This window comes from Notechis scutatus, chromosome 3 (genome assembly GCF_049901735.1).
Source record: "Notechis scutatus isolate UNSWTSFEM ecotype Mainland chromosome 3, rNotScu1.2, whole genome shotgun sequence".
NCBI classification, from domain to species: Eukaryota; Metazoa; Chordata; class Lepidosauria; order Squamata; family Elapidae; genus Notechis; species Notechis scutatus.
The window spans coordinates 52,970,967-52,998,861 of NC_142011.1; the positions used below are offsets into that span (position 1 = coordinate 52,970,967).

Below are 27,895 nucleotides of genomic sequence, written 5' to 3' on the forward strand. Positions count from 1 at the left end.
TGTATTAATCTTTCTGTTATTATCCACAGGTGATCTGAAGCACATTACCAAACTAAAGCCATGGGGTCTCTTTGAAGTATTGATGGAAAAATATGAATGGTCCCAAGATGATGCAGCTGCATTCACAGACTTCTTATTACCTATGCTGGAGCTGAATCCTGAAAAAAGAGCTACAGCAGCACAGTGTCTCAGGCATCCCTGGCTCAACCCCTAAATACTCCAGTCTGATACGGTGGCCCTCTCATTGGGTTACGGAATAAAAAATATAAACACACACACACACACACACACACACACACACACCTAGATGTCCCAGCCGTCCCTTTTCCTTCTTCCAGGTCAACTTTTTCCTTGTTGATTTTCAGAGTGAAACTTCTCCTTGAAGGCTTTTTAGATTTTAGATAAATCTAACTGTTCATGTGAGATTGTGTATTTGACTTGGTGGGGACTATTATTAGCCAGTGGACATCCAATATTATTTGCAGTGATGGGAGTTTGCCAAAGAATTTTTATGGGAATGTGAAATTATTGCATAGTCTCTTCCTTACACAGATACCTTACCTTGAAGGAAATCTTCATGGGAATATACTCCCTTATTAAGTATATTGCAGTCATCCCAAGGGGGATGTGAAGAGCTTGTGAATCCCTCCTTAGCTCACTGACTCTGGGAGTCATTTCTTAGTGCACGTTCAGATGCTGGCAGTAAGAGGAAAAGTAGCAGATGGCACCAAGGTGGTAGCTCCATGAGGAGCACTAGACTCAACTAAATCCTTAGGTGTCTGCTCTGCTGCTTGGATAACTTTTTTTCTTATTTTTTGGACATACTTTTCTTTAGCCATTGAATCTTTTGAAATTATTTACATATATATATATATATATTAAAAAAAACTTACACATATATACACACATGCCATTTTTGATCTTTGGTGCTCAGGGTAGTTCTGAGTCCAATGAACTTTGCTCTCCAAAGGTGGGCCACATAAACCTGAATAAATTTCACAAGGGAAATAAAATGAAAGGATGTGGTAAAAGTAACCATTTCTGCAGTATGGATCTATGCATTTATTGCCTGCAGAGGGGAGTCAAGAGTACCTGAATTCTATGCCAGGTCTGTCCAATACATAGCCTTGGGCAATATGTCATTGCCAGCTTGATAATGTGGCACAAGAGTGCTTGATAAAACATTTCTGCAACCCAACCTGGAGTTTAAAAGTAGGCATATACCAAGTTTGTGGCAGTCCACTTGTTACATAGGTCTCCTTTATGCCATTGGTGTCATATTGGCCATGCGTGAAATTGTATTTTTATTAGAGAGCAGTTCTCAGAAAGATAGATTATATCCTTACTGTAAATTAAGGAAAGGTGGTATTAGTGCTATCTTTTCAGCCTTGCTATATGCCCAGACCTGGAACCAACAAATGTTAATGAATGTAATGTTATCAACTGTGTTAACTAGTCTAGAATGCTAGACTTCTAGAAAGTAACTTTTTAAATAGAATGCTGTTTTTACTTATGTATTAACTTCAGGACAAATAGTCTTAATTTTTTTCCAGTAGAGATGACATGACAAATTCTGTTCTCAAAATCATTACAAAGATACTGTTCAAGAATATATTGTAACTTTTAAACTCTAAGAACTGGTTGTGACTGAATCTTGTCAGATTTTTTTTTAATTAGAAAAATATAAAACACTTGTTAGTTTTACAGTAAGCACCTCCTAAACTATCCCTGGTTACTTTCTTTCAAATGTCTTCTGTATTCAGATGTAATGATAGGTTTGGGGTGGCTAGGATTTCAATTGCCTTCCTAACAATGGACCAAATAGACATTTGAAATTAGAACATTCTCCAAGGCTGAAAAGTGCCAGAGAACAGATACGTTTCAGGCACTGTTTGGGACAATTCAGTGCATATGCCAGTAGCAAGATCATTCACTGTTTGGCAAATCCCGATCTAGAGTCTTTTTAAGATTCATCCCTTTGCTGAAAAAAAAATCTGGTTAGCATGTGTTAACACAGCACCATATCTCCTTTTTAATTTAGTCATGTAACAAGACGGGGTTTTTAGCAAAACGTTTCCATTTAGAAAAGCTTAAAGTTCTCTGTGCATAATCTTAAAAGGAAAAAGAAAAATGTTCCAAAAGTTTTACTTTTATTCACATTATTTGGGGTATCTTGCCTCCCAAAAGCACTTCTGTGCCTGTCTGTAAAAAGATTTAGGATAGAACTTAGAATGTATGTTAGTATTTCCTCTCTGAATACTGTGAAGACATTCTGGCAAGAAGAATTGAACTTCTGGTGACAATGTAGCCTCATTTGCATACCTTGACTATCTGACTAGAACAAGAGACATCTCTCGGTTGTAATAAAGGCTTATTCTCCCAGGAAGGAGGCTTCTCACAGCTCTTTTGCACTAAAAGAGACCTTCTGAGATAGTATGAGTGATAGTAGCTTGTCTGGATTGTCTGCGTACTTTGTAGTTCACATCAGGTTCACTCAACTTCCAAATTGCCATAAAGTGCTCACTAACCAATTTGTACTTGTTTTCTTGACCTAAAACTAGAAGGAAAATACATTTTTATTCTTTCTATTGGGTGTATTGTCTTTTTTTCTTTGTAAATAACGCACAATAAACAGATTATCCAATAATCCACAGATACTTTGGATATGCTGTCTATGTTCACCTGCAGTGTTTATCGTAGAGCTCTTATCAGAAATTCTGTGAAGTATACATGGTTTACACATGCTAAGCATTAGCATAATAAAACTTGTTGAATAAGATCAAACCAGTCACAAAGTTAAGGATGGTATTTGAACCTAGTCAGTGAAAAAAATAAATATGAGCATTACTGATGCAATCCTATGAGTGTTAAATGTAGTTTTGTAAGTCATAATGATAGGAAGAAGGAGAATATTTCCAACTCCTATAATGTTACTTACTTTTTCTGCTCTTTATTTTTAGTCAAATTCATCATCAGAGTGGTACTTAGACCAGAGTGAGTTGAAGAGGAAAAAAAGCAGGGAAGTTAAATGCAACTAATCAACTACATTTAAGAAAAACAGTTCATTGCCTGAGGCTATTTTTTTTCTTTTTCTTTTTTGTAATGAACTCTGTATGCATGCACGTCCTTGAGCTCTTGCTATTTCTCCACATACACGCTCTAGGAACAGGAGAAGCAGCAGAGCCTGTGTCCAGAGAGGGCAAACAGAAATGAAGGCAAATGGAGGAAGGAAAGCAATATCCTTCCATTTCCAGAGATGATCAGGTGAATTGTGTGAGAAAGCCAGGATTCTGAACTCTAAAGAAATATAAGTTAGGAGCTTCTTTTAATGTTTTTAAAATTGCCAACACTAATGAATATGATAGAAAGTCAGCTGACTTAGTGGTATAGGTTTATTAGAGTGCCATACATATGACTGTCAGTTGGGCATAAACTGAGTTTATGTTTAATGCAGTGAGCCTTTGATTCTTGCAACAAGTCTGCCTTGAAACCAAGGTAGCTGAGCTGATCCTTTGAAAGCTACAAATCAGATCTTAAATATAGCATCTCATTTCTAGGTTAATAGATTCCTTGAAGTCAGTGAAATGAGTTTACTGACAGCATTTCTAATACTTTCCTGAGGTAAAGGGAGGGTGTACTCATAGGAAGAATTCAATCCTTGGATGATGAACTTGTGTTCTACTGAGGGGAGCAGCAGGCTGTAGGTTGTAGATGAATCAAGCATTAGAAATAGAAGAGATAGGTATAGTGCTTGTGGACTTTGCAAATAGGTAGTCCTTGACTTACGACCACAATTTAGCCCAAATTTTCTGTTGCTAAACAAAACATCTGTTAAGTGAATTTTGACTCATTGTACGACCTTTTTTTACCACAGTTGTTAAGTAAATCACTACAGTTAATGACTTGGACGATTGACTTTGCTTGTCTGAAGGGGATGACATGACCCTCGGGCACTGTACCCATCATATGAGTCCATTGCCAAGGGTTTGAATTTTGATCACATGACCATGGAGATGCCTCAACAGTCATAAGTGTGAAAAAATGTCAAGTCGCTTTTTTCAGTGCCATTGTAACTTTGAATTGTCACTAAATGAACTGTTGTTAAGTTGAGGATTACCTGTACTGTGCAAATAGGTTGTTGGATAGTATCCAAAACAATAGTCCACATTGGAATTAATTGATATTTCATTAGTTGGCCAATTCGGAAAACCAAATGTAGGCAGCTAAATAGCACATTAAGGTCCAGGACTGATTAAATATCCTTAAAAACATCTGTTCCATGGATCAGCTAAAATGACAGAGATTGGAAGTTACAGTACATAGGTGAAACAGTGGTGCCAAGGAAATCAATTACATTAGGCATGAAGACATTTTGAACAAGTCAAACCTGCAGAAGAGAGACTCCACGTGAACCAGAGTAACCGATAGACTAAAACATCAAGAAGATAGTAGAACAGTTTTAAAACATTCCCAGTTTCCTGGGAAAATTTACCAGTATGAGGTTTAGAAAGGTAGATGTGGATGTTTCAAAAAAATCCTGTAAGTGATTGACACATTGTTGAAGGTGGGTTAATAGAACAAGTGCCATGAAAGATGCACACCAGCAACATTTGAAAAAAGACAGTTACGGTGTTTCTAATCTATGCCAAAGGCAGAGTATCAGAGCCATTTAATTAAATCTCTGTGTTACTGATGGCGGCGCACAATCCATGGCCGGTAGGAGTTGTTCCGCGGACGTGCCGGACCAGTGGTTGGGGACCCCTGGACTAAAACATCAAGAAGATAGTAGAACAGTTCTTAAAACATTCCCAGTTTCCTGGGAAAATTTACCAGTATGAGGTTTAGAAAGGTAAATCATTTAATTAAATCTCTGTGTTACAAATGATAACATGGAAGATGTAACAAATCCAGTGGAATGGTGTCATGGGGATACGGTCATCCATGATGGTGACCTTTATAAAAGGATAGAACTGAGGTGTGTGCGGGGGGGTAATCTGTGTCATAGAGGGTATATAATGTATTCAAAAGCTTTGAAAGATCCATGCCTTTTTCAGAATTGCTTCGTGGCAAGTGTAAATTAGATATACAAATATACCTTCACCCCTTTATTGAAATGCAGAGAATAACCATGAATAACATCTTGGTCCAAAAGCTCCAAGTTGTAACTCCTACATACAACCTAACTTTTTTCAATTCATACAAGTGAATTGACGGGACAAGTGAATTAATGGGGATTGTACTCCATTGGTTTAAGGAAAGCAAAAACCCTATGTACCGATGTACCTGGGGGGGAAATACAATTCTGATGAGAAGGCTTGGGCAGTTGCCATATGTACTATATACAGACATTTGAACAGGACTCACAAGAGCTAAAGGGTTACATTTTCCCGAAGTAAGAGTTTGCAGGGCAGCCATATGCCTTTTATAATGTTAAACTAGCTAAATGGATGCAATATTTAATTCAGTAAAATATTTTGAGGTCTATTATTATCCAGATCTATTGAGCCCCGCAGTTATAGAACAACATGATTGCAAACAGGATGTGGAGATCAAAACCAATTAATGTCACGCTGAACAAAATTTATTTTGTCAATAGTCTCTTCTGGAAAAGGGCACACTGTTTTTTGCAGAATCGCTCTTGTATTACACAGACTGATGTGTCTAGATAACTGGCAGAATCCACATTAGCATTCAAGTGTATCAAGCAGCTTTTCTGAGTCCAAGATCATGTTGGAGTGCTCAGTATTCAAGGGCAGAAGTAAGTACACTTGCGATTCCTTCAGTATTCATCTTCATTTATTTTCTTCCTCTGTAGGACAAAAGAACACGCCATAATAATCCAGAAAGTCCCATTTCCCCTCCCCATTTCTCCAAAAGCAGCTAATGGAATAATAACCCTTCTTTCATGGTCTTTAGCATTTTCCAAATTTGGCCACTTTAAGATGATTTCAATTCCCATCAGGGCTAGCTGAGGAATTCTGGGAGTTGAAGTCCCTACATCTTAAAATAACGAAGTTTGGTCTAAATAGAAGCTGTGATGTCACATGCTACACATAGGATAGAATTTGCCATTAGCACTTGATGAAGGGTGTTGATTTTGTTGACCATGCTCAACTATGATTATAAACCCAGGGAAGAAAAGCTCTGCTTTGGAGTAACTGACTTCAACTGTATTAGCATGGCAATGACAATTAGTGTTAGGTATAACATTGATACCAAATATGGTTTGGGTGAATAAATATATAAAACTTAGATATCATGGTTTAAGTGCTTATCACTTTAAGCACAATGCTGCAGGCAATTAGCCCATTAAGGGTGCAGTTAGAAGTTACAATATAAGGAAGCATTAGAAGCTGGAAATCTTACTGCGACTAACTGTGTCTTACTGCAACTAACTGTGTCTTACTGTGCCTGTGCCTGTGACTGAAATATTCTTGTCTGCTACTGTTTGCTACTAGTGAGTCTTACTGGATGGAAATACTGTGAATGATTTAATGGACTGAATGACAATGACCCTAACAATTAGTGACAACCAGGTCAATTTTATATGTGTTACTAAAGAAAGAGTGAGTAACATCTCCCAGCTTGAGGGCCCTACCAAGTTTTTTACAGTATCCTGAAGGCCGTTCTCTGAAAGTTGTAGAGACTATTTTTAATTCGTTACATTTTGAAGTTTTGGTAATAACATCCCCAATAACTGGTTCTATGTCTGCTGATGTTTTTGCCCACCCACCCACCTGAGCTCTTACCTGATCTTTATTTCCTGATTTTTCAACTTCAGCTGCCGAACGAGGCACAGCTGCAGTTAGAAAAGCAGGAAAAGAGGGTTGTTTCAAAGGCTGCTTCTCTGCACGCAGCGTGCTGATGATGATTTACAGGCACGCGGCTCACAGCCTGCAGGGAAGCTTGTAAATCCCGAACCGGTAGTCAACTCTGTCGTATCCCACCCCTGGCAATAACCTTTTCCTTCTTCAACAGAGGGCACTGTGAAACCAGTTTTTTTTCCATCTTTTCTGATATTGAGAGAGAGAAATTACCATCGCCAGGCAGTAATACAGGGGCACATTATGGATTTTTACAGGAATAAAACTGCATATACTATAGCCAGGGTTGTTGTTTAGTTACCATAGATACCTTGTAGCTTGTATATACTACCTTTTGTTGAAGCATGGAAGAAATATAGCATACCAAGAGAACAATTTAAATTAACTAAGGAAAAGAAAGGTTCTGACAATTCTTATGTGGCATGAGTTCTAATATTAATAATCTGCACACAAGACAAGCTTATGCACTTTTTGTCCTTATAAATTTTATGGAAGTAAATGTCCAAATCTCATCATCTATAGTTCTTTTGTCCTTCTTTGCTATTTTGACTATGGGAAAGGTAGGTTCTTCTGTGGGGGAAAAAATGGCTTACCTTTGTTTTCCACTTGGAAATCAGAGGGTAGAAGATTGTCCTGCCGGTTGCCAAGCACAAATGCTAAAAAAGAAAGGATGAGGGCATCAAGAATGCCGATGATGCAAAGGATGTACGCCCAGCGCACAGTGCAGACTCCCAGGGTGTATTTGTCAGTCTTCTCTCCACACATGCGTTTCACCTCAGGGGAGTCCCAGCCATCAGGGTAGAGCAGGCAGCCAATAGACAAGCCTGCACCTGGAAATGAAACAGATTCAGTGATGGCTTTGAAAGACACCGTTGCAGCCTCAACGTGGTATCTCCTGTCATGGGTTTTTCATATGAAATATTCTGCTCAGGCTCCTGATTGTGCATGCTGGGCAAGCTATATAAATCTAATCAATAAACAAATAAATTAGGACAGATGCAAAAGGAGGTTCAAGTGCAAATGAAGGCATGAGAGTAAAAATATATATAATACTTTTACCACCTTTGAGAAATGGAGATGGCTTTTGGATAAGTCCCTTGTTTCTATTTTGTCTCTTTTGAAACTGATCAGAAAGCCTGATATTGTTGCTCAACTTTCTGTCTTTGCCAAAACCACAGTTTCAGCCAAGTTTAGCAAAAGCTTGAATTAACGCAACTACAGGGTTAATTTGGGAACTAAAGAAAAATTGTAGGCCTAGAAACTATTGTTAGCCATCCCTTCCCCAATTGAATAACCACAGGTCAGTCTCGTATTCAGGGCATACAACGATCACAATATGTGACTGCTTTCTGGAAATAAAATATCTCTGATTAATACTTTATAAACTGTTCTTCTTAGATAAGTATAAGTAAGAGAGATCTGTAACCTGTCCAAAACATGCATACTATTAGAGTTTAACATGAAAAGTAGAAAGAGGAACACAAAATTTCTGCCCTTGAAAAAAGTGGACAAGCACAGGACATTGAAAATTGCTTTTCTTGCCATCTAGTTTATGATTAAGTGATATTCCTGCAAGAAATCAAGAGCTGTGAAACTATTTTTACTTCTGTTGTTCAGAAAAGCATTAGTCGAGCCTTTCCTTTACTAAAAGGCTGGTTATGTGCTAGGCATTGAAAGAGGAGTCTGCCCTACATTCAAGAAAAAAAATATTTTAAAATATCTACTCATTCCCTTTTTTTTGGATCCTGAGTTTTAATCTGTGACAAGGCACTCCTCGCTTAACAACCACCCTGTTTAGCAACTGTTTGAACTTACAATAGTGCAGAAAAAAGTAACTTTAGGATAGATCCTCACACTTACAACTATAGCAGCATCCTGAGTTACATATGACTGCCATTTGCACACTTCACAGCCAGGTTCTGACAAGCAGAATCAATGCAGGAGTGGACAGTTAAAATTGCAAGTTGCAGTCACATGATGGCTTGCATAACAAATACATTGTTCAGTGATAGAGTTGCCTGTCTCAGTTGTGGTCATTAAGTGAGGACTGCCTGTACAGTACTTTAAGATGTAAATTTAAACAGCCAGGAATTTATATAGAAGTATGTTGAGATTTCCAAGGTACCAGATTCTATGGTCAGTATCACACATTATTATTGTTATTGTGAGGAAGTTAAATTGTCAGATGAATGAGAGTGTGTTCCTTGGATAGAAACATATCACAAGGTTGCCATAACAATTTACTGATTTATTATTTTAAGAAAAGCTTTTATACTCCCCTGTCACTTAAAATCTTTACAGTCCTCCAGCAGTGTCATGCCCCTGGTGGAGACTGACTCTGAGGAAGAGGAGGAACAGCCAACAGAGAGTGGAGTGTGGCTCCAGAGGTGGTGGAGGAGGCTGGGGAAGGGCAGAGGCCGGCTGAGCAGTCAGAAAAGGATCCAGGCCCATCCCCTATCCATCCTAGGACACGCAGGGAGGAGAGGATCAGGGAAAAGTGAGGTCTACTCAAGAGGAGTTCACCATGATCCTCCTCGTGGCTTGCAGGTGGGAGCTATGTATATAAGTTTGCAACTGCGCAGTTAGACTTTGCAGGAGTCAATTTAGTGTTCAACTTGAAAGAGGTTTATCTTTGTTGGCGTTCTTCCCATGGACTTTTCTTGGTTATTTTCCTGGAGTTTATGATTAGTTATCTTGGCTTGCTTCGGCACTCTCATCAAAGCGGTTTGTTTTGGTTTTCTGTTTGCCTCATTAGTTACTTTTGTGACTTTAAACTGTGCCAGATAAAACAGTGAAGTTAAGTTGAAGGCCTTACAGGACTTTAATATATGTTTTGAGTTTTGGGTTATTTTGAGAGACTACGGGTCATCACAAGCATTGTGCTCTTCCGCCAATGTGGGTTAATCAGAAAGAAGCCTTTTCAAGCCTCTTAAGTTATTTACGTTTGAGGCCAGGAAGAATTACTGCTTTCTTTAATGCCGTGCCTGTCCTTACAGCTTATTCCAAATGCTACTGCTAAACTTGTTGCAGACTTACTTTAACGTCTCTTTCACTCAATGCATTTTTATTTGCTAAAGAAGCCTCTGCAGATAATGTAACCAGGCTTTGTTCACTGGCATAAATATTTGAAAAAGGTTTCAAATATCATTACGGGCTTTCAGCATCTTCTGGCTTTAAGATCACATGGCCTTCTACAGGTCTCTCTCGCTACGGGAAAACTTCAGAGAATTGTGCTCATCTTTGGCATCCCCATTACAGGCAGGGCTTAATTAGCTTACACATATTTAAGCAGGATATTCTAGGCGGAATGGAAAGTCATTACCTAATCCTAGCCCTAATTTGAATGTGTGGTAATTTTTAGAAGATGGAAAGCCAAAGTGCATTTCATCAAGCAAAGAACCCTTGTTGTTTTGCGTAACATTAAATAAAGCAACTCATTTATTTCTCTTGGAATGAGGTGGAAGAAGGAAATATTTTTTTAAAAAAAGTTGCCACTAATAGCAAAAATTTATAAATGAGCAAATGGAAGGCAAGATATATTTCATTTTGAATTTCTGTCTATTTCATTCTATTTCCCAAACAGCGTTACTTAATTTTGCCTCTATGATCTTGTATGTGTGCTGCATGTGTGTTCTGACTTGCAATGTTTGCTAGGTTCAGGTTTCCTTAAATATTTTTCTTTCTATAACATTGCTGACAAATATGGGAATACTATACATCATTTTATATGTAAAATATCCCGATTAAAACTGGATCTTAAGTCCAGATATTTTGGTGAATCTATTATAATTATGGCTATGTTTGATTCCAACCCACTATTTATTTTGAATTAGTAAAATCTGTACCCTTTTGCTATTAAATATTGCAGTAATATACCTTACTTTCATCATAACCTTCCCGTGGCCACACTGGCATGGAATTATAGGAAGTGTAGCTTAACATATCTGAAAGGTTTCAGCTGATGGTCTCTATTGTATTGGCAGTTTTCTCTTACGAATCACAATTTTACCCTGTTTTTCTTCTTAGACTCCAACTATCTTGATGGTTTTCTGACTCCTCTCATACATAAAAGGAAATACAAACAGAAGCTCATTTTCCTTTTGGCCTCGGAAATTGCTAGCTGCTAATAAAGCATCTCCTTTTCATCAGAAAGGAGCAGTTTTCTTAAAACACACATCTCCTCTCTAGGCAATAATAACTCCTTAAACCTGCCTGTCAAAAGCACTGAAGATGGAGCCTTGGTCATATTCAGCAAGATTCCTCTTGTGTTCTCCTGGCCAATTCCTGGATTGTTTTAGTGATGTTTTAAATTAATACCCCTTCTATATAGTCACTTCATGATTACATCCTATAGCTTTACCAGAGACAGTGGTTATGGCAGCCACAAAGAAAGCAGATTAAGAAAAAAGACATTAAAACAACTTCATTTTAAAAAAAAACCCCAAACAATCAGAAAAAGTTCATCAATTGCTTGTCCTTCGAATAGATTATACAATTAAGTGTCATTGCATATCGCTAAACAGATTATAATATGCTTCAAGAACCGGTCATCTCACTAAAATAAACACATTTCTGGCTGTCATGAGAACTAAAGAAATGGATTATAATGGTTTCAGCAACACTTAGCACATTCAGGAAAAAGCTGCCAATGGAACTTGAATCCAAATAGCAGATTTTTATTCACACACTGAAAAGAATTGCATCATCGAGGAACTAATATTTACTTTGCAGTACCACAAATCCATTTTGCTTTCTCATTATTAGGAGTGATGCCTATGGAATGTCAATCCAAATGGCAGATTTATATATTGACTTTAAACAGATGCCCCTTGCACTGCAAATTTGGGAGATAAGAACAAAGAGGTTATGGAATTCCCAAGCATAATATACTTCAGCGGGAATCCCTTAGCACATTGAAGTTATGTTTAATGGATGGCTTACTCTATCCCCTGGGTTCTCTATGTCCAACTCACATGCTGCCAGTTGCATCCAAGCACACACTTTGTAGACAGTGGCTGCATTGCAGAAGAAGAAGAGGCTAAAGCAGAGGATGCAGCCAATTATAAGAAAGGTAGAAATGCCCACAAAAAACATAGCTGTTTTGAAAGCACTTGAGGGGATGGTACCAAAGTCCAGCGGGCTGCCTTTGCAGATGAGTTCACCAGTCAGGGCATTTCCAATGCAATAGGAGTAGAGGCCAAAATAACCAGCTTGTGGAGTGTCAATGCTGTCCCCAATCCAATAGGGCTGGATAAAAGTTACCACCATGATCACAGCAAAGCAGAGGGTGAACAGTGCCCACAGCACTCCCATGGCTCGAGCATTCCTCACATAGTTGGTATGATAGATCTTTGCCGCTTCCTGTGCTGCCAGCATCTTTGCCATGGCTTCACGGAGAGAAGGCTATGTCTTGTAAGACATGGCTTGAAGTTCAGGGTCAAACAGAAAAATGATTGCCTTCTCACTCCAGGAACTTCAATGAGGGGCAGCACATAGGGAAGCTGAATCCAAGGAAGAGGGGCTGCAAGGTCGGCTTTCCACCTCACTGAAAGATCGGGATTCTGTGAAGCAGCTCTTGCCTTTCCCGTGGCTCTTTGCCCCAGCCACAGATGCTCAGATGACCATTTGCAAGAAGGGCTATTAGTTTCCATACTGAACAGCTCGGTGGGAGGTGCTGGAGCCTGAAGAGTGCTTAGCCTTAGTTGTTGCTGCTGCTGCTGCTGCTGCTGCTGCTCCTCCTCCTGCTCCTCCTCCTCCTCCTCCTCCTCCTCCTCCTCTTCTCCCAGCATCCTACATATCTGGTGCTTTCCAAGAAGTTGGCGTTCCCTCCCTGTAAAGGAAATATCCCTCCTGCTAAAGCAGAGAAGAGGGATTTCAGCTGCTTTATTTGTGAGCTCTGTTTCAGCACCACAGACAGCGAATGGCAGAGAAAGCCCGGAAGCCCAAGACTGATGAACCAAAGGGTAGACACTGTTTCCCATTAATTGGGGGCACACATCAGAGGACAGGCGCCAATTCCCTTGACTAGGATAGATAGAGATTAATCCACCATCCCCATTTCAAATTAAGTATTAACAATTATACCTTGGAAAATAGTATGTTCCTGGACAGGGTGTATAAATCTTGTTCAACATAGAGTTAACATAAAAGCACGTTATGCTCATCCTACAAAAAAGAGCAAAATGCCAATTTGTACAACATCAAGGATGAGCTGGTTTTTCCAGGTATTGGCTTTAAGGCTGGATTCATAAATCTCAGCAAGCTATTATGTGATCTGTATAGTTTTGACATAAACATTTCCAAACAGTACAGTCAGTCCATTAAATTTTATGACGTAGAATATTATGCAACCTTGCAAATAGTGTCTTATTCAACAAATGGTAGGCGTGTAAATCATGGTTAGTGTGATGTATGAACATTCACAAAGTTACCATTTCTATAATATATTAACTCTGCATTATTCTATCTTAATCATATCCCTTGCAAATGTGATGAACTATGCTCCCAAAATACAATTAAGGTGACAAATCAATTAAATATTATTATGGTCATAGACCAGCATAAGAAGGGAGGAATAAACACAGTCAATAATTTTAAAAGCTAAAAAAATACACAAAATTAAAAAATATAATGCTGATACATACATATATTAGTATTAGTATGTATTATATTTTCTAAGATGGTATTTTCTAAGATGGCCTCTTGTTGCTGCAGGACATCTAGTCATTTTTGAGAATTTCTGAGAAGCCAAGTCTTCCACTCCATCATTACTGGAAGCCCACTGAAAGGGAATGTACGGAACTTGCTTGGCTGATTGAAGACATAAAGGGACAGCAACCTTATGGTGGATATTCAGCAAATGTAATGTAACAATTGGCTAAAAAAATGGAAAATGTGACATAAGCATTACATGTAGATTAAAGCATGAGGAATATTCAGACACTCTTGGAAAAATCTTCTGCCATAAATTCTAGCTAAGCTGATGAGTTGGCATGACTTCCTCGTGGTCTCAAATGGTAATAAATAATTCTTATTTGTTGTCAGTAAAGAATTCTTTAGGCTATTGCAGTGTAATGAATCTTCTTGAAAAGAAATGTGTGCCTATTTATGATATAACCTGGTTTATATATTCATAATTCATAATTAATTATGTGAAAAATATTTAAATGAATATGCAGGAATCAGATAAGTCTGTCCATATGTTTTCAAATCCTTGCAGAGAAATCTCATGTGCATTTTTAAACTAAAATCAGCATAGACCTTACCAGAGTATTTGGTTTTTCTCTGTAAATGCTACTTAGTCAGTAAATGTTACTTACTCAGGTTAGAGTAGGCAATGTTACATATCTAGACTGAGAATAATAATTTTGTTAGGCATTATCAACATGTATCTTACTGACTGATTAGTCCAGGATTGCATAACAAACATTTGGATTCTGAGAAAGTTCCAGTAGGCACATCTGTTGTTGGTTCCAGGTAGCTTCTTGTTTCAGGCAACCTGGCATACAACTGTGAGAAATAAGATGTCTTTCACACATGTTGTTATAGCAGGATTTTTCCATGAAACACTGTTGAACTTTCTGTATCAGCTTTGTCTGACACAATCCCTAATATTAGACTGGAAAAATTCTTATCACTCTCAGCCAGCATGGCTAGGATACCAATCTATACAGGTGTTCAATTGGTCCAGATGGCTCTAGACTGGGGAAACTTATGCTATACGAAAGTATTCTAACATAAATGATGGGGGGGGGGGGAATTCTATGATTCTCTGTTCCTTTTTTAAATAAGCCAGCTAGAAAGCTAAGGAACGAGGTTTATATTTGCTCTTATTAATTTTGCTTCATCAAAATAAGTTCCATCAGTTCATCAAAGCTATTGATGAAAGGATCAAAACATTATTAATGAACTGACCTAGACCACACATCACACTAAATCAACTATGCAAAAGCTATAACATTACACTAAGCCAGAAACCATGATTTTCCACTCCAGTGCCTGAGTTCACAAACACATTCAGGCAAATCCTAACAAAGGATTGAGCAACTAAGTTTCACAGAAAACTGACATGCTGGGCAGAGATGGAAAATTCAGGACAGACACGAATTACATATCACCTACATCATGGTTTGTTGAACATATCAAGTTGTTAGTTTAACATCTAACACTAAACTTTGAATCCTGGGCGAGCTCTTAGAATATTCTGACCTAAATCCAACAGATCACTAGAAGGGCTTCCAGATTGCATGAACCTATCGGTGTGATGATTGTCTTGCTGATATTGAGAGTCCTGATCTCTGCAGGTTTCAAAATAAAAAAGGACATACTCTTAACTTACTATCCCAAGGATGGTGGATTACAGCTCTAATATTTTGCTTGTTACTTTACTGTTTAATCTCGTGTTTCTTTCCAAATCAAGTTTGCTATCACTACCACATGTTTCCATGAGATACATTTATTTATTTATTTATTTGTTTGTTTGTTTGTTTGTTTGTCAAGTGATTATAAGATAATATGTATAAGTATAAACATAGTTATGAATACATGAAATGGGTACATATAAGAAAAATAAAAAGAAACAATAGGACAGGGACGGTAGGCACGTTGGTGCACTTATGCACGCCCCCTACAGACCTCTTAGGAAAGGGGTGAGGTCAATAGTAGACAGTCTAAGGTTAAAGTTTTTGGGGTTTGGGGAAGAAGCCACAGAGTCAAGTAGAGTATTCCAGACATTGACCACTCTGTTGCTGAAGTCGTATTTCCTGCAATCAAGTTTGGTGTGGTTTATCTTGAGTTTGTATCTATTGTGTGCTCTTGTATTGTTATGGTTGAAGCTGAAGTATTCATTGACAGGTAGGACATTGCAATGTATAATTTTATATACTATACTCAGATCAGACCAAAGGCGGCATAGTTCTAGGTTTTCTAGGTCTAAAATTTCGAGTCTAGTGGCATAAGGTATTCTGCAATGAGTAGAGGAGTGAAGAACTCTTCCTGTGAAATATTTCTGGACTTTCTCAACTGTGTTAATATCAGATACATAATGTGGGTTCCAGACTGATGAGCTGTATTCAAGTTTTGGTCTAGCAAATGTTTTGTATGCTCTAGTTAGTAGTGTGATATTACCAGAGAAAAAGCTACGTAGGATTAGGTTAACAACTCTTAATGCCTTTTTGGCTATGTAGTTACAGTGGGCTCTAGCACTAAGATAATTAGAGGTGAGTACTCCAAGGTCCTTGACAGAGTTTGGATCATCAACAAGGTCTTGACTATTTTGTATTTTATTTTCTGATTTTTTTTTTGCCAATATGTAGGACAGAGCATTTATTTGTTGAGATTTGAAGTTGCCATTTGTTTGACCATTCTGATACATAGTCGAGGTCTTTTTGAAGGGTAGCAGTATTGTCTGTGGTGTTGAATCAGAGGTGCTATTTGACTGGTTCACACCTATTCGGGCAAACCGGTAGCGGTTATTTGGCATGGGTCGCCGAACCAGTGGCAATCCCTGGCTGGCCACACCCCCAACCCGGTCACCCGGTCGCTCACATGCGATCGCTCTTCTAGCTTTCCGTTCTCCACATCCTCTTTCTCCCTGGGGAAAAGGAAGAAAGGCATGGACGCTGCAAGTATCACTTTTCCCCGTGTGAGTAAAGTGCCTGGAGTGAGAAAGAGTGCGGTCTGACAGAGGGGGTGGGGGTGAATCGAGCCTTGGAGCACTTTTGCAATGTAAAAGAATCCACTCAAGCCTTGGAGAAATTTAAAGGAGCTGCTTCTAAAATACTTGTCTGTTAAGTGCTGTGTGTGTGTGTGTGTGTGTGTATGTATGTGAGAGAAAGAAAGAAGAAAGAAAGAAAGAAAGAAAGAAAGAAAGAAAGAAAGAAAGAAAGAAAGAAAGAAAGAAAGAAAGAAAGAAAGAAAGAAAGAAAGAAAGAAAGAAAGAAAGAAAGAAAGAAAGAAAGAAAGAAAGAAAGAAAGAAAGAAAGGAGCCATTTCCTCCTTTCAGTGGCCCATGAAAGTACATCTATAGTATGCAAATAATAAAGTCAAAAAAGGTGAACAACATTTTTACAGAACTATAGATAAGTTGAGGCTGGGTGACAAGGAATGGCTGGGAGGGGACGGGCCAGGTGAGGCACCCCTTGATGTGAGTGACATTGAGTTGGCCACGCCCACCCAGTCACATGACCACCAAGCCATGCCCACCCAGTCACATGACCACCAAGCACACCCACTCAGTCACATAACCACTAAGCTACACCCACCAAATAAGCCACGGCCACAGAACCGGTAGTAAAAAAATTTGAATTCCACCACTGTGTTGAATAGCTTTACATAATCAGCGAAGAGAACGCAGTTGCTGTTAATATGGTCACAGAGGTCATTTATGTAGAGTATGAAGAGAGTTGGTCCTAGAACACTGCCTTGGGGGACACCACTATTGACAGGTACAGAATTTGATAGGACACTCCCAATTTTGACCATTTGTTGTCTGTTTGATAGGAATACTTCTATCCAGTTATGCAGGTGTCCAGAGATACCATAGGATTTTATTTTTAGGAGTAGTTTGTCGTGTACCACTGAATCAAAGGCTTTACAGAAGTCTATGTAGATTGCGTCTATTGCTTTGCCCTGGCCGAGTTGTGTAGTCCATATGTTTTTGCAGTGTAAGAGTTGCAGATTACAGGATAGTTTTTTTCTGAAACCAAATTGTTTATTAGAGAGTAGGTTGTTTGTCTCTAAGTGGAGGATAATGGATTGGTTAATAATTGATTCCATGACTTTACAGGTGATGCAGCATAAAGAGATTGGTCTGTAATTTTCAACTAGGCTGAAAATTACAGACCAATCTCTTTATGCTGCATCACCTGTATTCATTCACTGAAGGAATATTCATTGGAGGGAAGGATTCATGTGACTTTGACAAAGGGTTTATTAACTGCAACTTCCAGATAGGTCTGGACTGTCATCCCGAGAACCTTTGATTAACTCATTGGCTGCCAAGAATCAATGGACAGACTTTGGATTTTGTTACTGCTGACACTTGCCTTGGCAGAGTCTCCTAGTCATCCAAGAGGACTGTTTATTAACTTAGTAAGTGAATGTGAGATATCCTCATTTTAATCCTTCCAGAATTATTTTCTTTTAGGTTTGGACATGTATAAGGCTAAGAATAATTTGCTCTGGTCCTATTCTTCTATTTAAAAAACCTGCGGCATTATTATTCAATTGATAATTGAATAATATGCTGCAACTAATCACACATGCAATCAATCTAGGGTACTATGTAAATCAGAACATAATCATAGATCAATGTCAACACATGACATTCCATCAAAATTCCTGCAAAATGATTATACAGCTGGTGCAGGCCAACATAACCTGGTTATTACGCAGTGCGCTAACATATTTTTATGGAGAATGTAGTGATGAATCTAAAGAGAAAAGGCTTTTCATAAAAGAATAGGCATAGAAAAATGAAAAGAATGGGCAAATTGCTGAATTAACATTTTGTTTCACACATTTACCTTCTGGTTTCACATTTGTTTTCCTCTAGAACAATGGGGAGTTGTGTCTTAATAGCTTACAGTGCAAAAGCCTCTGCTGTCACCGACCCAAAGGATTAAGTTTGGCTCGCTGTGCAAACAAGGCAGCTGAAAACCAAGAATGTTCCCTAAAAGTGAGTGTCATTTTTTTAAAAAAAAATTATATGCCCATCATGAGAGAATCAGAGAGACATATTCTATTCAGCATGACAGCAATTAAGTGTTCAGCTAGTAGCACAGAAGACAACTTTAAAGTAACCATGATATGCCTTGCGCAAAACAAACATTATGAAATAAAATTATATATTAAGCCATTGGCACTATTATTGTAGGAAAATGAATAATTTAAAAGTGAAAACATTTGTATGGAGAAACATATGTCAGGGAATTCATAGCTTAATGTTGGTCTATATCCCAGGCTAATATCTCTGTTTTCTGCATCTTGGGGAAAATGTCCAAGACTAAGGAGAGATTGTTATGAATGATGGAAAAAGTCACACACACACACACACACACACACATATATATATGTATGTATGTATGTATGTATGTATATATATGTATGTATGTATGGTGTTCGGCTTGGTTGGGTATTTTCCCACGTCATTGTAGTTCTTTTAAAGTTGTAGCAACGTTTCAGCAGAATCTCATCTGCCATCATCAGGCTTCTGTATTTCTCCCTAGTCTTGGACATTTTCCATATATATATGTGTGTGTGTGTGTGTGTGTGTGTGTGTATGTATATATATATTCCTATAAGCCTAGGGATAATGATCTGTATCTTTCTGTTTCCTGCAGAGTTTATATGGCGTTTACTACAAGTGCCCTTGTGAGAGTGGCTTAATCTGTGATGCTGATCGGACCATTGTAGGAAGTATTGTCAACTCTGACTTTGGCATTTGCAAGGACCCATCAAATTTTGTCATCAACAGTGACAAAAAAGAAAGAAAGAAGTATGGTGAATAGATTTACCTTGGATCCTCAAGTAGCCATATGTATTATTACTTTTGTTGCAAAACAAATTCCTATGCTTTTACATACTGCTGCAATAATCATGTCCTTTATTGATCTAGATTTCAGTTAGGCTTAAACATTTTTTTTTCATCCACTCTACTCAAAATTAGGCCTTGCCATACATTTTTGGTATTGTATCAGCAAGCAATAATATCTGGCTCACCTTACTAACTCTTGGAACCAAATGCAGGATGGAGCAGCCAGTGATTGGAAGACAAATTATTAGGCAAAAATGCCATGGCTATGGCCTAGACTGGGAAGCTGAAACAATATCCTGACAAAGTATTTGCATCAACAGGTGTGAAGATACCAGTACTTCTTCAAAATGTATGTAGAAACCTATTAGCGCTAGGCATGTTCATTCTCTTTTAATGAGGAATATCTTCCCCCTCAGTACTACATTTTTAGAATGGCTCATTTTTCACAAAACCGGAGTGAGGAGACAGAGGTGGTTTCCCAACTCTCATGAAATTACAGATCAAGAACTGAGCAGAAAACAGACAACAACAGCAACCAATGTGCAGAGGAAGAAAATGTATGTTAATCAGGAAAGGATTTTTTTTAATTATTATTATTAAGGCAGTGCTTTCCACTCTATTCTGGTGGTCTAGCAATATAGTGAGTTCTAATAACTGACTTTCTCTGTAAGGAAATTTGATTTGCGCAACAGCAAATCAATTTGATTTGCACAATAGCAATGTAAGATGAGCTAGAATGAGGGATAACAAGTGATTAGGTGAAAAACACATAAGTAACATCATGACTGGAATGTCCAGGTCCAAGGCACAGTTCAAAAGTATCAGTAAAATTTCTTCCAACCATGCTGACCTCCTGGTCATTTTTCATAGACAGCTCGACATAAGTTTCTTTATAGAAACATGGATAGGGTTCCTATTGCCTTCTTTGGGCTATTTTTTTTCCAACTACCCAGTCTAATTGGCAGTCTTAATGTGATCTACAAGAGTAGCAACCATTTTTAGCTTCCAAGACCAGACAAGTTCTCCAAGCCATGTCAAACATGCAGGGCTAAATTAAATGATGTTACATTTATCACAAACCATTATTTGCTGTCCTTCCTACCGGTATTTTACTATTTATATTGGTATTATCTCTTTCCTATATTCTTTTAAAAATACATAATGAAAAAAAGAAAATAATAATATCAGCAACTGTTTACCCCAAATTGTCCCTTTGACTAAGCCTGCTTTGCTACTACTCTAATTTGTCTTCCAGCCAGTTTTTTTCCACAGGGAAAATGTTACTAGACTTAGGAATATTCAAAGATCGTGCATCAAGCAAGTAAGGAACTGTTTAGTTTAGAAGAAATTGGCAGCCATTTGGACAGTTAATAAAATGTATATTAATGCATTATTGACAGGGCCTGACTTTTGATAACCCTATGTGTCTATCTGCCTGCCTGCCTCTCTCCCTATCTACCTACTGCAATATGTCCTACTCTGAAAGCTGCCATTCTGAGAAGTTCTGTCTTTTGGAAATGACTTCTGGATGAGAGTTAATAAAAATATACAATCGAATGCTTTGCCATTTTTAATGATTTGTCACACACGTCTCTAACACATTGTACTATTTCTGGCAACAATTTCATTTTAAATTACCTGCCGTTCTGGGTAATGTTTAATTGTGATGACATAAAAGCCTGAATGAAACACCACCCTAGGGGTCATTTTGGACTGCTTAATTTTGGCTTTTACATCATCCCAATTAATCATTAAAGAGAACAGTAAGTGATGCTTAGAAGTAACTTAATTAAAAAGAGTTATAAGAGTAATATATACATAAACAGTAGGTAGGTTGAAATACCACGTTAAATCATAGTTGTCAAATAAGCTACAATGACTTGGTTAACACATAAAGCAGAGGTCTAAATCATATTTTCCCAATCACAGCATCTGAATTTACATTATGCACTGAGCAAAAGTTAAGCAAGCAACTTAAGAGGCAGCCCAGTCAGAGGGAAGAGAAAGAGACTGTCAAGAGACTGTGCAGCAATTGTGGAGTTGACTTCCAAAAAATGAATTGAAGCATCCAGTATGATACATCGATGTATCACCAGCATGTAGCATCTTAAAATTGACGTGCTTTCCCTAAATCATGGTTGAATAGGAAGCTCTCTACAATCTAAAGTTACACGGCTCTTCTATTGGGTGAGTCATCTGGGGATTTGTGAAACAGAAGCAAGTTATTCAGAAGGACACAAAGATCAGCTCCAAGTCAGAAGACAAGCAAACCTACAAATTCCTTAACTCAGAAACCAAACAGTAGCATCAGTAGAGAAAGAAGAGGTACAAGCCCTACTATGCCTTATTCTGTTCTGGAGAATTCTGAGCTGGAGTAGAAGCAAGGCCTCCCAGTTTTGGTAGCACTGATGACATCTACAGCAAATCATAATAATCCCAAATGATGATACGGGCAGAATGGCATCATCATACTGTACACATAACATCATCACATACAAGTATGTAAGTTACAGCATGTGCATGATTATATGATATGCCAGCTTCATCATATGTCCACATTATCTCTCCTCTAGACATCCATGGGAGTAGTGGGGGAAAAAAAGGATGAAGGAGTGGCTGTTTGTAGGGAAGGACATCCAAGGAAGGCTGAAGCTTTGGAAGTCTAAAAGCATACATCAGGGAAAATCAGCTTCAACTGCCCCTGGCTAGAGAATAAAGGAACCCTGGTTGTCAAAGTCCACTCAGAGGGAAGGTCATCACTGTTATTTGTTTTGTCTGAATTCCTGAGAATATTTACAGCTGGAACCAATTATCTTTGGGAATGTGACTTGTGGAGTTTTATCTCTTTGATTGACTCAGGCACAAGTACTGCCTGACTCCTTGCATCCCTGGTGAAAACTTGTGGCTTCGCAAACATGTTCAGCAGCAACTGAATTTCTAGATTAGGCTGTGAAAATACATATGAGAGAAGACCTGGGAAATGTACTCGTATTTTAATTGAAAGAAAGGTTTGTGTAAGTTGGATAACATTGTGTGTGTGTGTGTGTGTGTGTGTGTTATGTGTGTTATGTGTGTGTTCCAAAAGGATGACAATAGTTTAACTTTTAAGCAATTTTAAACAGTTTGAAAGGGAAAGGACATTTGCTCAATCAACTTTGCTATGATATGCTAAGCCAACCAAATTTTAGCAAGGTGTAATATATGAATGCAACTTTGGACTGAAATCACTGAAAGGTTGTTTACAATGCTCCAATAAAAGAAAGAGAGGATATGGTTATTATTTGTAGTGGAATCTCCAGCTAGACTGGAGGGAAGTGTTAAGAAGGGTACAAGTTCAGAGTCTTTGCATTGCAGAAAGCAGCACAGGCCTGCCCTGCCCCAGAATCCCTAATGCCTGGTCTGCCTGTTCTCAAGGAAATGCAGTCAGCCTAGTGAATTTCTTGTAACATAGGTGACTAAAAATAACGCTTCTGTTTGAGATTATTTATGAGTGGTTTAGGTTGCTTACACCTGTCAGTATTCACCACCTCAGTGACAGAAAAGGGACTGATTTTTTAAACTCTTCAGAAAAGGGCTGATTTGGGAGAGGCAGGAATATTGGTCTCTTTTGCACTTTTTTTTTTTTTTTGTAGAGAGACAGAAAGGCATTTTCCTTTATTTGCCAACCCACTTTATTAGTCTCTTTTTTCATCTGTACAACTGCCCCCTTCAAGTGCTGTTGTCATTTTCATCTGACCTAGCAACTGGGGGAGTGTGAAAACTATCCATGGGTTCCTCCAGGACACGCTCACTACCCACCATACTGATATACGGAAGGGGCTGGAAGCTATGATCGGCTCTCTCAAGGGGATAAAAGCTATGGCCAGTCTCATCAGTACCTGGGAGAGGGTGAAAGCTGCCATCACTAGTCTCATTGGTGCCCAGGAGAGGGTGAACGCTACCATCACTAGTCTCATTGGTGCCCAGGAGAGGGTGAAAGCTGCCATCACTAGTCTCATTGGTGTCCGGGAAAGGGTGAATGCTGCCATCACTAGTCTCATTGGTGCCCAGGAGAGGGTGAAAGCTGCCACCACTAATCTCATTGGTGCTCGGGAGAGGGTGAAAGCTGCCACCACTAATCTCATTGGTGCCCGGGAGAGGGTGAAAGCTGCCACCACTAATCTCATTGGTGCTCGGGAGAGGGTGAAAGCTGCCACCACTAATCTCATTGGTGCTCGGGAGAGGGTGAAAGCTGCCACCACTAATCTCATTGGTGCTCGGGAGAGGGTGAAAGCTGCCACCACTGTTCCTGTGAGGAGCATCAGAGGAAGACTCAGTGGTTGGGATTAAAGACTGGCTAATAAGGGAGGCATTGGCAATCTGGCTTTGTCTAGTGGATTCAAGAGGGTAACCACTGAATTCAGACCCTAGATGATGCCCACTAAAGATCCTGCTTTCTTCCTTGTTTATCTTCAGGCTGAGGATCAATTTGCAAGCCTGAGTCTGCACGTCTTCTTCAGGATGGACAATGAGAGCCAGCAAGCGCTCAGAAAGGCGGGAATTGTCACCAAAGATGATTTCATGGAGGGAGTTTTTGTTATAGTCCCACTGCATTGACTGGTACTGCGGAGACTGGCGCCCTTCGCTAAGTCGTTCCACAAATGCTAACATCTTGCAAAGCAGATTCCCAGGGTGAGATGTCTGGAAGAGGTTCAGGAAGTCAGCGGGTACCTTGGAGGAAAAGATGAAAAAACTTCATTCACAATACTTCAGTTCAGAGCCTTCCTCCTCATTCTTTCCTCTCCCCTCATCAGCTCAAGGGCTGAAAGGTAACACTAACCCTGGCTACCCCATTCTCAAGCTGGACACTGCACGTTGTCACAAAAAGGGAAGGAAAATAAGATATCAATTTGTTTAAATTCATAATTAAAGGTGCCCTGAATTTCATTAAATGGAAGAAGACTGTAATCACGTTCTGCACGCTAGCTCAGCCTGTTATCCAGGAGAAGTGGATGGACAGCTTCTCTACTGTTAAGTGTCACAATGCATACCTGTCCATCCTTTGATGTAGGCCAGACCAGGATACTACATGACAAGGATTACAAGAATACAACTGTACTGTTGTAGGGTATAATAACATTAGCTTGAAAGCCTGCCAGAGCTTTCTTCTGCCCATCATATACCAAACATAATCAACATAGCATTGTTTTGAATTTTCCCCCCATGCTTTTTCCTTTCCCAGGACTGAGTTGTCAGTTACTTCCTCTTAATGGTTCTCCTAACAACCCTTCATTGCTCTTGTCAAGGTTATCTCTGTATTCATCTACATTCTCTCAGATAAAATTGAGGAAGAAGAGCTATTTCTGGATCAGGGCTAGAAGGGGCTTGCATATTCATGATGAGTAACAGGGACAAGGCTAGATCAAGCCCACTGCCAAGAATATGACAGCTAAGTGCTCGATTGTGCCTATCTTCCTACATTAGAACCCAGAGGATGTCGACAGTCAGATTCAGATTTTAGGAATAGCTGAGACAGATTCTTCAGGATCTGGAAGTTCTCCTTAAGCAATATGTAGGTCTCTAAAAACATACAATAGCTTTACAGTAGCATTTGAATCTGCTCACTGAAATCTCAGTCTTATTAACTGTAGTCTCTGTGTCAGCTGCCTGTGATTTTAACCAATGCTCTTCGTGACTGACCAAATGCAATAAAACTGGGCTACAGCAACTGATACAAGCCTTGAACCTGATGCCCAATCCATCATACACCCCAAAATATAGAAAAGTTGAAAGTATGAATTATGCAAGCTTGGTTCTAGAATTATTCCTAGGAATTACCACACTCACAAGGACACCATTAACCAGGCTCAGGAAGAAAAATGGATTAGCAGAGTTTAGCAGAGTTTAACTATATGGTGTGACAAATGGACATTCTTATTTCTTCTGCTTTTGATCTGACTTTTATTTGGCAACTATTTTGACTTGCCACAGATTAGAAGGCTTTCTGGCTGATTTCAGCCATAAGATTTCTAGAACCAACGTGCCTACCGTCCCTGTCCTATTGTTTCTCTTATTCTTCTTTTATTTTTCTTATATGTACCCATTTCATGTATTCACAACTATGTATACACTTATACTTATTATCTTGTAAACAATTGGCAAATCAAATAAATAAATAAAATAAATAAATAAAATAAAACTTAGGAAGTCAAGCTTTCATAAGTTGCTGCTATGTAGACAGATTCTAAGAAGAAGCTAGAGATGCTGTGGCTCAATGATGCTGGAGATGGTCTCTGCTCCAGCAGTTCAAGTCCTAGCACTGCATGTGGGATAAACTCCCATTACTTGCCTCAACTTCTGCCCCCCTTGCAGTTTGAAAGCATGTTCTATGTGAGTACATAAATAGATTCCACTTCAGTGGGAGATAATGCAGTCAGTCAGATTCCTTCTGGTTCTGACCCTTTCCAGTTGCAACGCCTGCTTACGAGGTGGCTCCGATGGAGGAAGGGGATCTTGGATGACCCTGCTGGAAGAGCCACCGGTCTTGGTCTCTAGTGTGAAGCTAGTTTGCCCTGCTGTGATGCATCTTGGAAAGCATGCAAGCGTGTATCTAACAGAGCTAGTAAACAGGCAGCCAAACTAGTACTCTGCATTAATATTGTAGTCACCTGGCTAATGTAACAACGCCATATTCTAAATAAATAAAAGATTATGAAGAAGTGAAACCCAACCCCCAAACCTCTCTGGTGATCCCGGCAATTCCTGCTATGTCCTACTGCTGCCTCCCACCCCAACACAAACTTCTTACCTGGCAATTCATGATGTCATATAGCAAGTCTTCTTTCTCAATGAGTGTATGAAGAAATTTGAGAACTTGTACCTGATCAAACAGGTGATAAGATCCATTTTAGAAAGTGCCGTGTAGAAACAAGAGCATTCTACCTTCCTTTTATAACTAAAGCTCTCTAGCAAATAAAGAAGCACTGCTGGCAATTTTTGTCGTTGTTGTTGCTGTTCCTGGTCATTTCCCCATAAGGGCTTTATTGCATCAATCGAGAGTCATCCAACTATTATAAGTCAAAATAACAGTAAAGAGTACAGACTTCATATCTTTTCAGTGATAGCTTGAAGGAAAATAGCCCAGCATCCAGGAGCTCTGAGTTCCTGAAAAGCCAATTTGCAATGCTCAGTGCATCAACTCTTCCCTATGCCAGCAAATTGACTGATATCCTCTATTCATTTGCATGTGGAGGAAGGGGAAATTAAAGTCGGAAGTTTATTTATAGTCCAAGACCACTCAGGTTTAAAAAAAAATATCAAACACAGCAGAAGGAGAAATCTATTCTGCTGAAAAACAGCTTTTTCCCCTTTCAGATTTTACTTTTCGTCTCCTGCCTGTCTATAGGAAAGGCATGAGGAGAAGAGCACTTCTATCAATAGATGCCGATTAAGGCAGGCCTCCAGAGCATCTATGACAAATTACCAGTTGCAAAAGGTAGTCATGAATCAGACCGGTTGAGGATTCCATGTAATGCTTCTAGACTTGGCAGCAGTTATGCAAAGCTGGTTTGATAAGTGAAGTGAGAAGTAGCATGAATTCTAATAATTATTCTCTGCATTTCTAGTGTTGAGGATGTTGATGTAACCAAACTGACACCACTTACCCAACACAGAGAGATTTTAGCAGGCTTCAGGATTCTTATTTTTGCAGATGTTGAAAAACACACACACACGCACATATATATACACCTACACCTACAAAAGCATACTCCAATGATGGCTGAGTATAACTAGTGCTCATGAGTAGCTAACAGCAGTTGGGGCACAGAATAGTGTGCTCTGGAAAAGCCTGAATAAAGATTGATCAACATTTTACTCTGGGGGCCCCTTTTTTGTTCTATTTCTGATATTCAGGATGTGATTGATCATTTTCATTCAGTTAAAAGGGCAACATCAATGAATAGGAGCAAGCCAACAGCAAAGAATAGGATATCCCAAGGTAAACAAATAATACCAATAATTTTTAAAAGATCAGGGGAAAATGTTATTTAGTGTGGACCGAATATGCTTAATGATCCACAGAAGGTAGTTTATAGGGCAGGAAGGTGGTTCAGAAACTAGGTTCAGAACTGAGTCAGAGAACTAGATTAAGTCAGAAGCTGAATGACTGCAATTAATGATGCATTTAGAGGAAAGATGCTGAATATTATTAGATCTCTTTAAAGACATTAAGCTGTATTTTTGTTCTGCTCCAAGTTTAGCTAGTCTCAAACTCCTGGGCTTATTGCAAGAGAAGAAAGTGCCTGTGTGTTGTGTACCTTGGTCGAAGTGTTTGCTGTGAGCAGAATGTCCATAAAGTTTGTAAGCTGCGTTCTCAATGATGTGTGTGTGTGATCTGGTATGTGCAACGTATTCAGCAGCTTCAAACCAGCAAGTTGCAGATCGTTGTCCCAGTTGCTTGTCACAATCTCAATGATTTGGGGGACATATTCCTGCAAAGAAAGATACGTAAGAAGAATCGACAAGCTTTGAGAATTGAGACACAATGTCAATAGTT

The 27,895-nt window shown here is 38.9% G+C and overlaps 4 protein-coding genes across 13 annotated transcripts in view; 2 read left to right on the plus strand and 2 right to left on the minus strand.

Moving 5' to 3' along the window:
- The window catches only part of SRPK1 (SRSF protein kinase 1), a 29,633-nt gene extending 26,976 nt beyond the window's left edge, over window positions 1-2,657 (plus strand). Inside the window, exon 16 of one of the 2 annotated variants that reach the window (XR_015748541.1) lies at window positions 30-167. Coding sequence is in view for 1 of the 2 variants with exons in the window: in XM_026677862.2 (XP_026533647.2) it covers window positions 30-214 (185 nt within the window). In the remaining variant the exon portion in view is untranslated. Of the gene's footprint in view, window positions 1-29 lie in introns of both variants that reach the window. The other variant, XM_026677862.2, reaches the window with a different exon arrangement.
- A 2,906-nt stretch (window positions 2,658-5,563) lies between these two features.
- On the minus strand, window positions 5,564-12,525 carry LHFPL5 (LHFPL tetraspan subfamily member 5). 2 transcript variants are annotated; one of them, XM_026677972.2, is made up of 3 exons: window positions 11,798-12,520; window positions 7,418-7,654; window positions 5,564-5,809 (listed from the first exon to the last, which is right to left on the minus strand). In XM_026677972.2, the coding sequence occupies exons 1-3, from the start codon at window positions 12,207-12,209 to the stop codon at window positions 5,793-5,795; spliced, it is 666 nt and encodes a 221-aa protein (XP_026533757.1). In that variant the 5' UTR covers window positions 12,210-12,520; the 3' UTR covers window positions 5,564-5,792. The 2 variants fall into 2 exon arrangements, with proteins under 2 accessions (XP_026533757.1, XP_087816035.1); XM_087959909.1 differs by lacking the exon at window positions 5,564-5,809 and adding an exon at window positions 6,516-7,155 and having other exon boundaries at window positions 11,798-12,525.
- Window positions 12,526-17,831: 5,306 nt separating this feature from the next.
- Window positions 17,832-19,808, plus strand: CLPS (colipase). The gene is made up of 3 exons (XM_026678140.2): window positions 17,832-17,915; window positions 18,379-18,501; window positions 19,166-19,808. The coding sequence occupies exons 1-3, from the start codon at window positions 17,832-17,834 to the stop codon at window positions 19,331-19,333; spliced, it is 375 nt and encodes a 124-aa protein (XP_026533925.2). The 3' UTR covers window positions 19,334-19,808.
- Window positions 19,809-20,915: 1,107 nt separating this feature from the next.
- Window positions 20,916-27,895, minus strand: part of LOC113418785 (uncharacterized) — a 68,297-nt gene continuing 61,317 nt past the window's right edge. For 6 of the 8 annotated variants that reach the window (XM_087959914.1, XM_087959913.1, XM_087959912.1 and 3 more), the window contains 3 exons: window positions 27,657-27,830; window positions 26,147-26,218; window positions 20,916-24,069 (listed from right to left, as the gene is read on the minus strand). In XM_087959914.1, coding sequence (XP_087816040.1) covers window positions 23,068-24,069; window positions 26,147-26,218; window positions 27,657-27,830 — 1,248 coding nt within the window. In that variant the 3' untranslated portion in view covers window positions 20,916-23,067. The remainder of the gene's footprint in view (window positions 24,070-26,146; window positions 26,219-27,656; window positions 27,831-27,895) is intronic. The other 2 variants (XM_087959911.1, XM_087959918.1) reach the window with 2 other exon arrangements.